At 49.5% G+C, this 13,464-nt stretch overlaps 1 protein-coding gene across 2 annotated transcripts in view; it reads left to right on the top strand.

The window, feature by feature from the left end:
- The window catches only part of AACS (acetoacetyl-CoA synthetase), a 67,923-nt gene that overhangs the window by 29,680 nt on the left and 24,779 nt on the right, over positions 1 to 13,464 (top strand). For both annotated transcript variants that reach the window (XM_037816682.1, XM_037816681.1), the window contains exons 8-9: positions 2,907 to 3,054; positions 8,343 to 8,423. In XM_037816682.1, coding sequence (XP_037672610.1) covers positions 2,907 to 3,054; positions 8,343 to 8,423 — 229 coding nt within the window. The remainder of the gene's footprint in view (positions 1 to 2,906; positions 3,055 to 8,342; positions 8,424 to 13,464) is intronic.

Raw genomic sequence — 13,464 nt, 5'->3', positions numbered from 1 at the left:
CTGCTCATCGGCACCAGGTGAAGCCCACTCGAGGACCCCCGGGGATCTAGACTGGGCCCAGCCCTTGGGGTGGCCTGAGCAGTTCTGCCTTGGAGGCATGTGTTTACGTGTGTGTACATGCGTGTACATCAGCATGCCTAAGGGTATTTGGGTGTGTGCACACACTATGTTCCCCTTTAGAACCTCTGTTGCCTCTCATACAAATGGCACCTTCTTTTGCTTTCCTTGACCTGTGGATCAACCACATGTATTCAGTAGAATTGGGGGCGTCTTAATTTTGAACAGAAATTAAGAGGCATGGGTTTTGGTTTGGTCAGAACTGAGTAAGTCACAAGTTCTTTAGTCTCTCCCGAGACACACTGAGGGGTGGGGGGCTCTTAAAGTCAGGCCTGCCCACCCCCCTCAGAGCCTTTGTCTTGAGCCTCTGTGTCTGGGCAGCTGGAGGGGCCTGCTGAGTGGCCGTCCAGAGACCATGGAGAAGAGGGGCACAGACGCACTGGGGGACTCCTCATGCATAGCCAGGAGGCGCAAGGGGAGCAAGCATGGCCTCAGCCTTTGTATCCAGGCCACTGTGGTGGGTGACAGCTTGCTAGTTTTGTGTGTGCTGGAGCGTCTTCCCTGCCTCACGGGCTTGCAGTGTAGATGGGGAGACGAGACCCCCTGCAGGAGGGTGAGCTGGGATGCGTGGGCCCCCCAGAGAACGGCCTGCTGGCTAGGTGGGAGGGACAGGGAGCTCAGGAGGTAGGGGGTGAGTGAGTGCTACTCTGGGCTCTGGAGGAGGCATCTGAGGCGGTCTTGAGGGCTCAGCAGGTTTGGGGGCAGCTGTGTGTGCCTGGAATTCAGATGCTGCATGGGGATGCTGGCCGAGCGGTGGTTCCACGAGGATTAGTGGTCTGGGAGCCAGGCTGCTTGGGTTTAAATCTCAGCCGTGTGAGCTGAGTGAGTTGTCAGCCTCTTTGTGCTTCGGTTTCCCCATTTATAAAATGGGGCTAAGGTTTCCTTCCTCACAGGCTGGCTGTGAGGATTACCAGGTTAAGTGCTTAAGCACAAGGCATGGCTTTGGTTGCTCTTGATAAATGTCTGACTACGAGTGGCAGCGACCTTGGGCTGCATAGGCCCTGTCCGCGCAGCGTGGCGGTCACCAGCAGGACTCAGGGTGTGTAGGTGCTCGAAGGAGGCTCAAGTGCTTGGACTTGCCCCTGTAGACCGTGGGAAGCGGCTGCCCTTTAAATTGCCGCTGGATGGCAAAGCCCTTGTCTTATTTCATGTGCCCGAGGATTTTGCTTGTTTTTATTGACGGGGCCAGCAATTCACAGGGCCCAGAAGGAAACCCACCTGGGGTTTACTGTCCCCCCAGCAGCCCAGCTTTGATTTGTCTGGATGCGTTTATCAGTAATTGAAATAAAATGAGAGCATCTGGTAGGATCACAGTAGCCACTTCATTTGGCTTCATGCAATGCAAAGAGCTCCCCTCAGTAAGCCCTAGGAACCAGGCTGCGTGGCCACTCATCTTCTGATTGCTGGATGCCACAAACAAGCCATGGCCACGACGTCCCACGGCAGAGACTGAGAGGGCCAAAAGCAGCCTTCCAGCTTTCAGTTCTCAAAGAGCAACACAAGTGATTGGTGTTTTCCACTAAAGGTTTCAAACTTTCTGTGTGACCCATCCAGTTAGACTGGGCACTCAATGTAAGTGGGAGGTGGAGGCAGAGTGGGGTGCTCATTAGCTGTAAAGTTCCACAGTGAATTATTTTCCTGACCCTCTGGAGCAGACGGTTTTGTTTGTTTACCGCTCAGGGTTGAGTTATTTTGGACGCCCCCTCCCTTTTTTTTTAAAATCCGGCGTTTCCTCTGGGAGGCAGTCTGTTTCCCAAGGACACCTTCCATGCAAGACATTTCAGAATATAAGCATTTGTGCTTCAGTGATTATCCTTAGCAAATTGCCACGGGCTGAGTTTAACTGATTTTCTCCCTTGAAACAAAGAAAGCTCCATTTTTGTTAAAAATGGTAGGGTTTTTTTTTTCTCCTTTTCCTTTTTAAACCAGTGGAGGAGAGGGCCAGTGTTTCAGGACTGATGTTATTGTTGATCTCAAGTCAGAACACCAACCCTTCCCGAGACAGCCTTGCCCTTCTGCTGCCGCATGTCTAGCTGTGAAAAACAAAGCTGTTCACGTCACCCCGTTCGGGGTTCTGGCTGCATCTGCTGGTGCTTTCTGTTAGCTCTGGGAAGAAGGCTGCCATGGTTTCTTAGGTGATAATCCAGAATTGGGATTCGGTTTATTTGTTCTTGGGCAAATATTTGTATCTTGCTGTTATAAAACCTCAGGATCCACTAAATTAGTGATAATACATGCTACTTGCTGAGCAGCTCTTTGAGGCACTGTGGGTTTGGGGCCTTGGCCCCAAGGTCCCAGAGTGAGCTGTGCAATGCAGGAAGAGCTCATTAATCTACCTCCTTCCCGCACGTCCTCCCCTTGGAAACAGGCATTTCTGATCAGAGGAACAGTAGCAAACGTGGGAAATGTGTGGTGGGCTCTCTGCAGATGTCAGCCGTGGTTGCATACAGACCGCTGATGTGTTCGTTTTAAGTGCTCCTTCTCCACGGTGTTTATTCTTTGAAGATGCAGCCCTCGGTCTTATTAACAGTGTTAACAAAGGAACTTAAAATATTCACAAATTCAGTTAATATGAATCCCTGAGATTTGACTTTTCCCCTCCCTCCTTTGAAGCTCCCAGGCAAGTGTGAGTTCCCCTGAAAATCCAGGCTCTTCCCATGTGGGAAGGGAGAGCGGCAGGCCCCCGGATTTCATGCAGGGTAGACCCCCTCGGCCGTTGGAAGCGACCCACGAGACCCAGTGCTGAAGGGAAGGCTCACTGTTTGTCTCCTGTGTGTTTCTGCCCGCAGCACGTTTCTGGATGATTTTCTTGAAATCGGGACAGGAGAGCAAGCCCCCCAGCTGGAGTTTGAGCAGCTGCCTTTCCGCCATCCTCTCTTTATTATGTTTTCTTCAGGCACGACAGGAGCTCCCAAGTGCATGGTGCACTCGGCCGGGGTAGGTCTCCTTTCCCGGGCCAGGCCAGGCCTGGTGTCCGTCTGCTTCTTGTATGGGGGCTCCCGACTGGCAGTGGTGGGTATCAGAGGCATCGGGCTGGAGACGCCCAGATGCTCCCTGCTCCTGATGTAGCTGCCAGAGCCAGGCTTGCCAGTCAAGCCTGGGCAACCCGGAGCAGCTCTCCTAGGGGCTGTGTGCGCCTGCCATCGTTGGGGCAGGATACAGGGTCCATTTTCCAGGAGCCAGAAACTGCATGCTGCCACCTGGGGGCAGATGTGCACTGGGGTCACCAGCGACTGTCACACAGCAGGTCAAGAAGGCAGTGTGTGGGCCTCGCCAGCGTCTAACACGTATGTTGTAGTAACATGGATAACATGAAATTTGCCATTTTAACTATTTTCGAATGTGCAAATCCAGGGGCATTAATCCATCCACAATGTTGTGCTACCCTCCCCACCCGTTACCAGGACTTCTCCATCACCCCAAGAGAAACCCTGTCCTCATTAATCGGTGACTCCCCTCCCCTGGCCCCTGGTAATCTCGAATCTACTTTGTCTCTGTGGATTTGCTTATTCTGGATATTTCGTGTAAATGGAATCATACAATATGTGGCCTTGAGTTTCTGGCTTCTTTCACTCAGCGTCATGTTTTCAAGGTTCCTCCACTTTGCAGTGCGTATAAAACTTCATTCCTTTTGATGGCTGAAAAATATTCCATTGTGGGGATAGACTACACATCTTGTTTATCTACTGGAAACCCTTGGGTTGCTTCTACCTTTTGGCAAATACTGCTGTGAACATTGGTACAAGTATCTGTTTAAGCCTCATTTCAGTTTTTTTGGGCATATACCTAGGCGTGCCCTCCCAGCATTTTACAAACAATGAAATAGAATAGACAAGAATAGAAAATGCCATTGCATCCCTGATTATGAGAGCATGGGCTGTTTTGTGAAAATGTGGCTATATAGGTGTGTATATGGTGTTTGCCTGTATGGGATGGCACCAGAAAATGTATATCTGACTGTGGGTCAGATATTTGAAAGCCACTGGGTTATCTTATAAAATGTGATTGAGAGCTTACCATGCTTTTCATTTATCTATTTATTTTACCACTTTATTAAAGGCCCTGAAATAATATATTACTACCGAGTATTAGATTTTATACTTACACATGTAGATCAGTGTCTTCAAACTTTCTAGTTTAAAGATATTTTGAACTGTAGAAAAGTTGCCAGAATAATAGTGTGATGACTCTGTGAGAGTCATCCGTTGATAACATTGTGCCACTCTGGCTTATTCTCTCTCTCTGTGTATTCACACGTACTATTATTTTGTTTTTTGCTGAACCATTTTAGAGTCAGTTGTGGACATCATGACCCCCCTCTGCAATGCCGCAGCACAATACCTCCCGGGAACTAGAACGTTCTCTTACTGCACCATTGTACAGTCACTAAATCCAGGAGAGGGGATGCTGATATCACACTGTCATCTAGCATATGGTCTGTCCAGAGTTTGCCTTCCTGCTCCTGCCCCCGTGGCGTCCAGGCCGCATTGCATTCGGCTGTCAGGTCTCCAGTGCGTCCTTGCGTCGGGAGCAGCTCCTCTGCCTTCGTCCGTCTTCTGTGGCAGTGATGTTTGGGAGCAGCCAGGCCAGGGCTCTGCAGAGGGGCTCTCTGGGCTTGTTGGACGGTGCCCCCGAGGGGGAACCAGGTGATGCCTGCCTGGCCGCGAACCGCAGACACGATGCGTGTCCTGCTCAGCGCCTCATATCTGCAGGTGCACGATGTCAGCGCGTTTCATTGTTGGGGTTTAACTAGGTCACCCTTCTGGAATAAAATTCCTGGGTGAAGTGGGTCTTTTTCTAATAACCGCTGTCGCATCTTACCTGGATTTGGTGAGGTTACTTCTTTCTGATTCAGGTTAAATACATATTTCAGACTCAAACACCTCCCGGGCTGGTCCACGGTGGCCGGACCCCATGGGTGTCTGTCGCCTGGGCCCTGGCTCTCGCGTTGCTGTGTGCTTTCTTGCCACGCCGGCTTTCCTGCTCTCTCCGTCTCTAAATTCCCAGCTTCCCTCTCAGCTGGCCTAGCAGGAGACAGACAGTTCCCATGCGGAGGAGAAAAACTGCAGTGTCTTTCTCTTGGTCAAGCACTCCAGTCTGTTCTTGTTCCCCCCATTTAGAAGAAGGACTTGTTGAAGGTGGAGAAGCTTCATGTTCTCTAACACCTTTCTAGCTGTGCTTGCTAAGATGGTGGTGTTGAAAAGGAATGATGACATTTCTGTTATCCCAGCTTATATAGCTTTTACCTTGATGCAATTTGAATTCCTTTCATAAACAGGAAGCATTTAGATTCGAATCATTTTAAAGCCTTGTCCGTCTCCTGACCCTGTTTTCATCAGGACGGGGAAAGGCGTTTATGGGACTGCCTTACTAGCTGGGTGTGGCTTCATTTCATAGACTGTCTACAGTTTGTGAAATGGACCACAAGGCACAGCCAGCGCCTGCTAAAGCCGTGTGGCTACCTCTCAGGAGACCAAAGGGGCAGGGCAGGCACTGGAAGCCAGGGGATGCGCTTCTGTCTTGGAAGTGAGAGCCGGGCTGCTTTCCGGTGGAAGGAGTGATCCGTGGTCCCCAACCACGTGGTGCCCTCCTGTTACCTGGAGCCAGGGTGCCTTCAGCCTCAGGTGTGATTTACTTTGTGGCTAGAATCCCGTTTCCCTGCCAAGGGACTGCTCCTGGAGGGCCACAGGACAGGCCCGTTAGCAAATGTAGACATGAGCGTTTTCCTAAACCTTGACGACAAAGTGGGGGTTGGGGGATGGGGTGGGGCAGCAAAACAACAGACATTTTAGGAAAAATTGAAATGTGTATCTGCTTTTATTTTTAGAGCTTTTTGGCAGAACAAACATCACTTTGCGTAGGAGAGGAATATAAAAATATATTAGATGCAGTGTAGTTTGCTTATGAAGTCACTGTGCCTGGTATATTTAGGATGTGGAAAATTCGGGAAGAATGATATTTCTTCCATCTCTGCTGAGCTCTTGCATCTCCAGAGGAGTGACTCTCTCATCCTTTTTCAAGTTCTCTTGATAGCAGAGGTGAGAACAGGCAGCAGTGACTGAGTCGCTGACATCCCTGTGGTGTTTTGAGTGGAGTGGGTTACGGGGTTCTTGGTTTGTGTTTTCTGAGTCTGCTGAAGGTCTCAGAAAGCAGCTTCCCTTTTTCTTCCTTTAAATTAACTCCATCTTCTTGCTTGAGGTCCACAGAGCCATACTGCTTGTACTTTCTTGCCCTCAGGGAAAGCATTCACACTCAGCCATGAATATTTTAAAATTAGTGAAAAACCATTGAGGGGAATTGTGAAGATTGCTACAGAGAAGTTCTTGAGAGGCCGAGAGTGTGAGAGGGACAGATGGTGGAGTCAGTGAATGGGGGTGGGCTTGCAGATGCGCCAGGCGTCAGGCACACCCGGTAGGTGCAGGGAAGAGTTAAATCAAACACTGATCTTACGTAATAAAGAAAATGGAAGGAGGGGATTTACCGCACCTTCCTATCATCAGTGCCTCCTTACCGTTGTCGATGGATTCACTTGGCCAAAGTTTAGTGTTCATCCCGAGAGTTCCTGAAAAGTTTCTTATGTCTAAATTATTGCCCACCCACCCTGAGTGGGACTTTCCCAGGGTAGCTGTCACTGCCCAGGCTGGTGGGTGCCCCTGTCCACTGCCTGGCATTTCCCACCTGGGGGCTGAGCCCCAAGAGATCGAAGGTGGCCGACAAATGAGCACTGACTAGGGCGTGTCCCTCCCAGCAGCCCCCACGTGCTCCCTGCTGCCCGTGGCGCTGTGGCCGGCCTGGCAGCTCTCTGCAGGCCTGACAGTGGCCGGGCCTTCCAGGTGGACCCCCGGAGAGCGGCTCTGGCTGTCAGAGCAACTGTTGGTTAGGATCTTCTCGTTTAAGCTCTGTCAGGCTTTGTCTCCTCGGGTTGGCTTGCTTCTTTATTTCTCTCGGGTCCAGTGAGGGTTGTGAGGCTGGTTGTTAAGGCTCATTTAAACCCTGACAGGTCCAGAGCAGCCAGGCACACTTGCTGTCAGCTGTCTCTCTGTCACTTGCCTCTTCAGGGCCACGCAAAGGGCAGCGTCCCTAACAGGGTCATGGGTGGTGGGGATGGTAGCACAGCGTTGTGAGTACGATTAACACACTGAGTTGTGTCCTGGGAAGCCGAGCATATGTTACCACTATACGAAAGGGGGTGGGGGCAGCGTCTGCAGTTCTACCACCAGCTCTTGTCCGAGTTCCTTATGAAGATAGGAAACTGAAGCCGAGCGTGATTGCGTGACCACTGCGAGGGCCCCTGGGTCTGTGCGAGGGTCCCGCTTGGCGAGGGGAGGCTTCCTGTGCTCTCCGTCAGCTCCCAGACAGAGGGGATTGTCCAGAACGAGTGAGTTCTGGGCAGGGGAACACAGCACAGCTGCAGAAAAAAGCCAGGAGGAAGCTCTTTGTGTACTGTTGGAGATTTCCAACCTGTGTTATTAAGTGGAAAAAGCAAAGCACAGGTTGATGTGTCTGAATAAAAAATAGTATAAATAAATATTTGCTAGTATGGGAAAAAGCAGGCCTGGGGATACATGCAGGAAAATGGCTGCATTGCTGCCTCTGGGGTGAACGAGTGCCTGGGGGCAGGAGAGAGAGGAGGGTTCTCCAGGGTGGGCATCAGGCTTGGGACCGGACAACTCTATTTGCCCACTGAATGGTAAAATAAAAGCATAAAAAGAAAGGGCACCTGTGGTGGGGGTGGAGGGAGGACGTTGGGTCTTTGCTCTAACTGCAAGCAGGGCCTTGTGGGGTCCCCACAGCCAGGGAGTCCCTGAACCTGGGGCCCACAAACAAGATGCAGAGGGTACAGCGGCTCTGAGCCCCGGCCACAGCCTTGCCACCATCCAGCCTCTCCGCCTCCACTGGGTTCGGTGGGCTCGAGGCTGGTCTAAGCACCGGCACTGGCATTTTCACTGAGCCTGGTTCTTTTGGGTTCTCGCATTTTGATTCTCATCTCCGTTGTTTCCAAGGCTGCTGGATGCCCCCGGAGGCTCCACTTGCTCTGGCCCCGACAGCTCGCAGGCAGGCAGAGCAGGCCAGAAGTTTCCCCTCCGAGTCATCGGAGTGTCACAGGGCTACCCAGTGGTGGCGCTGATCAGGGCAGGGCTTCTGGGGCCCTGCTTACTCCCCTTCCCCAGGGCAGCGGTGCTGAGCGATGCTCCCACAAATGCTGTGTCCCCACTCTCCTGCAGGGCACTCTCCTCCAGCACCTGAAGGAGCACATGCTTCATGGCAACATGAGCTGCAGTGACGTCATCCTGTACTACACCACGGTGAGTGGGCACCTCCGAGGTGCGGGAGGGCTGCGTGGGTCGGAGTGGACACCCCTCTTCTCCTCTCTGCCTCCCTACCTAGGACTCACTTCACAAGGTTCAGCTTTATTGGGCTTTGTCTTTCCTTATGTTTTTTTGTCCTCTTGGTGGCACATGTTAATAGCGAGCATCCCAGCACAAGAGGCTCAGATGGTGTTTGGAGCTGCTTTTGGCCACACGACCCTTGTCTCTCAGTCTCAGCCGCTCTGTCCCTTCCTTCTGGCCCCGCCATCTCCTTCCGGTCTGGCCACTCACTTGAGCCTCAGCACTGAGGTATTGCTGCGCCCCACGTTGACTGTGGTTGCCTCTGCAAGGCCTCGTGACCCTGGGGAAGTTCTAGAGAAACCAAGGACGCTTGCTACGGACCAGGTCTCCAGCCTCTAAGGGCGAGGGCCAAGAGCACACGTGGTTGAACCCATTCTGCAGCCAGATGGCAGGAATTTACTTCTCAGTCCTTTCCTTCACTTAGTAACGAGGTTCGGAGGATTGCTGGGTTTTAGGTGCATGCAATAGAAAGTTACTTGAGCAGATTTAAGCCAAAAGGGAATTGCTGGGAAGGCTGTTGGGGTGTTGGGTGGTGTAGACTGGTACTGGCCCCCAGAGATGTCCGTGCCTTAACACGGTCACCTGTGCTTATATAACGTGACCTGGCAATGGGCCTTTGCAGGTGTGAGGGTGTTAAGGCCCCCGAGACGGGGAGATGGTCCTGGATTATCTGGGTGGGCCTGATGCAGCCACTGGGTTTAGGATGGGGAGGCAGGAGGTCAGAAGCCAGAGATGCGATGATGGAGGCAGGGATAGCAGTGAACCAGGCCTGCGAGCATGTGGCCTCCAGCGGCTAGGAAAGGCAAGGAGATAGGCCCAACTCCAGAGCCTCCAGCAAAGAACACAGCTCTGTGGATCCACTGTAGACATCCAACCTCCAGAACTGTGAAATAACTCTTTTGTGTTGCTTTAAGCCACTAAGTTTGTGATTGTTTGTTGCAGCAGCCACGGGAAGCTAACACAGGTGTTGCATTCCGTTGCCGAGACAGCTGGGGGTCCCTGGTTGGGTGGATGCTGGGCCTGCGAGCATTCCTTTTTACCCCTGCTTCCTTGCCAGGTACAACTTCTGGCCAAGCCCAGGTCCCCTGCCCACCCCTGCCCACCTCTGCCCACCTGCTCAGGAAGCTGGGGAAGTTAGTACCCAGCATTCCGAGCTTTTCACAGGCGATGTTTGCACTAGAGAAAGGCAGTGCCCCCCTGGAAAGAGCTGTGTTCAGAGGCTGAGACCAGGAAAGACAAGCCAAATGCAGCCACACCAGGTGCCCACCCTCGGCACCGTCTCTATCAGACGTTGCTTTGTGCTGGGAGTGTCCGATGGGACATGGGGCAGGTGGGGTCCCTGCCTTTTCCACATTTACAGCATTGAGTGTGGAGCCTCCAGCATTAGGCTGGCACGAGTTCAAGTTATTGGAGGCCTCTTATCCTTGTTGAACACTGGTAGGTGGAAGATTAGGACAAGTTAAAAGAAGTTTATTTTACCCCAAGGGTGGAGAACACAAATTGAACTCTCCCCAAGGCTGCAAATATCAAGATGTTTCAAAACAATTCAACAGCATTTCCTGGATGAGAATTCTGGGCTGAGTTGTTTTTTTTTTGTTTTTTTTTTTAATTCCATTTTATTGAGTTTGTTCACATACCATATAATCATCCACAGTGTACAATCAATTGTTCACTGTACCATTATATAGTTGTGCATTCTTCACCACAAATTAAATTTTTTTTCAATTTTAACAACTTTTTCATTACTCCAGAAAATAAATAAAAGTAAGAAAGAAAACTCAAATCCTCCCATACCCCTAACCACCCCCTCCTCCATTATTGACTCATAGTACTGGTATGTACATTTGTTACTGTTGATGAAAGAATGTTAAAACACTACTATCTGTAATACAGAGTTTGCAATAGGTGTATTTTTTCCCTATATATTTCTCTATTATTAACTTCTAATTATAGTGTCATACATTTGTGCTACTTCATGAGAGGGACTTCTAATATTTGTACACTTAATTACAGACATTGTCCACCACAAGATTCACTGTTTTATACATTCCCGTATTTTAACCTCCAACTTTCTTCTGGTGACATACATGACTCCAGTTTTTTCATATGCTTTAAAATTTTGTTGTTTTTGGCCTCTTGGCATTTGCTTAACTTGATAGGGTTCTTGGAGGATATGTAGGCTGATTCAAACACTTATTTCTAATTTGTCAGATATATAGCTTGGTGGCATACACTTTCTCTAATCAGCAGGTGGTGTCCGCGAGTCACCTGTTCCCCTCAAGCCAGTTCTCCCCAGCTTTGTCTTTGTGGTGAGTGGGAGTGTGGATCTTGTAGGGTCCAATTGGTGCACCAAGTCTGTGTGTATAGTTGGCGCTGCCTGACCTGAATGTGGGGCAAGTGTAAGAGTGGTTAGAGAGGGAGGGAGGCTTTAATAATCAAATCTCCCAGGGATTCCTGGAGATTTAAAGCTCTTGCAATAGTCTAATCCTTCAGTTGAGTCTCGCCACAGTTTGTCTCTGCCGCTGACCCACAAGTCCTTGGTATTGGTGTAGGGTCCCTGGTACTTGCGAGTGGGTCCCTCTTCCAAGCCATGCCCTCCTAGGTCCCCTGCTGAGGGACGACTGTACTACATCACAGGTGAGCACTGTCCCCCAAGGGAAGTTCTGGACTGCAGAGCTGTGTAGGGGTGTTCCCAGTCTGTTGAAAGGATGGCTGAATGGGGTGTGTTAATTTCCCCCTTTTTACCTTCCAGGCTCCGGGACAATCAGCGAATTTTCTCAGCCACTAGACTTATTGCTTTGTCTCTCAGAGCTTTCTTAGCTTTGCTCTTGCCTGGGCCCAAATTGCAAGTCTTTGAGGCTTTCGGTAATGGGCTTCTTAGAGTAATTGTTGTAGAAAAAGATAAAAAGAAGGGCCCTCCTTGCAGATCTAATGGACTATTGAAATGCTAAGAGACAAGGGGATTAGGGCCATTAAGGAACAATCAAGAAAGCAGAGAAACTGGCTCTTGAGCTCTTTAGACCAGGGACCTCGCCCTCTGGATTTGTATGTGAGCCTGACTCTGCTTGAGCCCTGCCCTTCTCCATTTTATGTTCACCAGGACTCCAAAAAGTCTCTGTTTTTATTTTTGGGTTTTGTTTCTTTTTTGCTGTTTTTGTTAGCCCTGTCTCCCCCCCATTGGGTTGACTGCTCTCGGATCCTCTGGTGTCTAGTCTCAGTCTATCTATGTTTGGAGTTTTCAATCAGAGCCGCAACTGCAGTTCTCCCTCCTTGTTCCACACAGACGGCCCCTCCTCCCACGGGACTGAGCCTGGCAGGGAGGGGCACAGGTACCCTGGTCACAAGAACTTACAGATTTCGCTGATCTCAGCTGCTCCACATGTTTGTGAGTGTTGTATGAAGTATCCCCAAAGTCAAATTGGTCTGCAGTGTCCGGTCCACATAGTTCCTGTCTTTCTACCTACTGCCCTGGAGGAGTAACTAAAAGCTACACCTCACCACTTCGCCATCTTGCCCTGCCCCAGACATACGTGACTCTAAACTTCCCCTTTCCACCACATTCACACACCATTCAGCACTATTAGTTATTCTCACAATAACATGCTACCATCACCTCTGCCATTTCTAGACACTTAAGTTCAACCTAGTTAATTCTGCTCATGATAAGAAACCACTCCCCATTCTTTAGCCTCGTTCTATATCCTGTAACCTATATTTCATGTCTAGGAGTTTACATATTATAATTAGTTCATATCAGTGAGACCATACAATATTTGTCCTTTTGTGTCTGACATATTTCACTCAATATAATGCCCTCAAGGTTTCTTCATCAACCCGTTTTTTTTTCTTAAATATGGTTTTGTTCACACACTGTACATTCTGTCCTAAGTAAACAATTGATGGTTCCCTGTATAATCACGTATTTATGCATTCACCACCATCACCACTATCTATATAAGGACATCTCCATTTCTTCTACAAAGAAGGAGGAAGAGTCAAAGAAGGTAGAGAGACAAAAGAAAAAGAAAAAGAAAGAAAAAAAGTGACAGCTACAAAGCAACAAAAGAAAAGATAGAATTAAACTAAAGTAGAATAAAAGAGTCAGACAACTTCACCAATGCCAAGAGTCCCATACCCCTCCCTTATATTCCCCTCTTATAGGTATTTAGCTTTGGTATATTGCCTTTGTTACATTGAAGGAAGCATAATACAATGTTTTTGTTAACTATAGTCTCTAGATTGCATCGATTGTATTTTTTCCCCAATACCATTCCATTTTTAACACCTTGCAAGGTTGACATTCATTTGATCTCCCTCATGTAAAAACATATTTGTACATTTTATCACAATTGTTGAGCATTCTAGGTTTCACTGAGTTATACAGTCCCACATGCCCCTAACCTTCCTCTTTCAGCCTACTCACAGTAATCTTTGTTCAGTGAACTTACATTTTTGTGCTGCCATCATCCAAAATTGCCTTTGACATTTGATAATCTCACTATTAAGTTTTGTGGCATAGGTCTATTCAGATCTATTCTGTTTGCGGTACACCGCATTTCTTGGAGCTGTAATATGTGCTGAGTTTTTAAGGCCACGGTATGTGGGTTGCATGTTCCTAACCTATGAAGCTGCTGCCCAGGGCCGTGACGGTACCCTCTTGGGACCCCAGTTGGCCACAGGATGGGGGACCTGTTAAGTGACCATGGGCAAATCGCTGCGCCTCTGTCCCCAGCTGTAAGGCAAGGAGCTCCGGCCAGATAATTCTGATTTCTTTGAGCTGCAGGAATTTGTCCTGGGCCTGTCCCCACCCCCACCCTGTCTATGAGAGCTGCCAGGCATGGGAGCCTTTTTATGGGGTATGCTTCCTTAGACGCCTTTGGGGCAGGAACCCTAGCCATGCAGCATTAATGGGGTGCTGTTCGTGAATCGAAGAAATGCCCAGCAGCTGCAATGAGGC

Source organism: Choloepus didactylus, chromosome 23, assembly GCF_015220235.1.
Source record: "Choloepus didactylus isolate mChoDid1 chromosome 23, mChoDid1.pri, whole genome shotgun sequence".
NCBI lineage: Eukaryota > Metazoa > Chordata > Mammalia > Pilosa > Megalonychidae > Choloepus > Choloepus didactylus.
The sequence above is the reverse complement of the archived record's forward strand: the minus strand, read 5'-3'. Positions and strand labels throughout refer to the sequence as shown.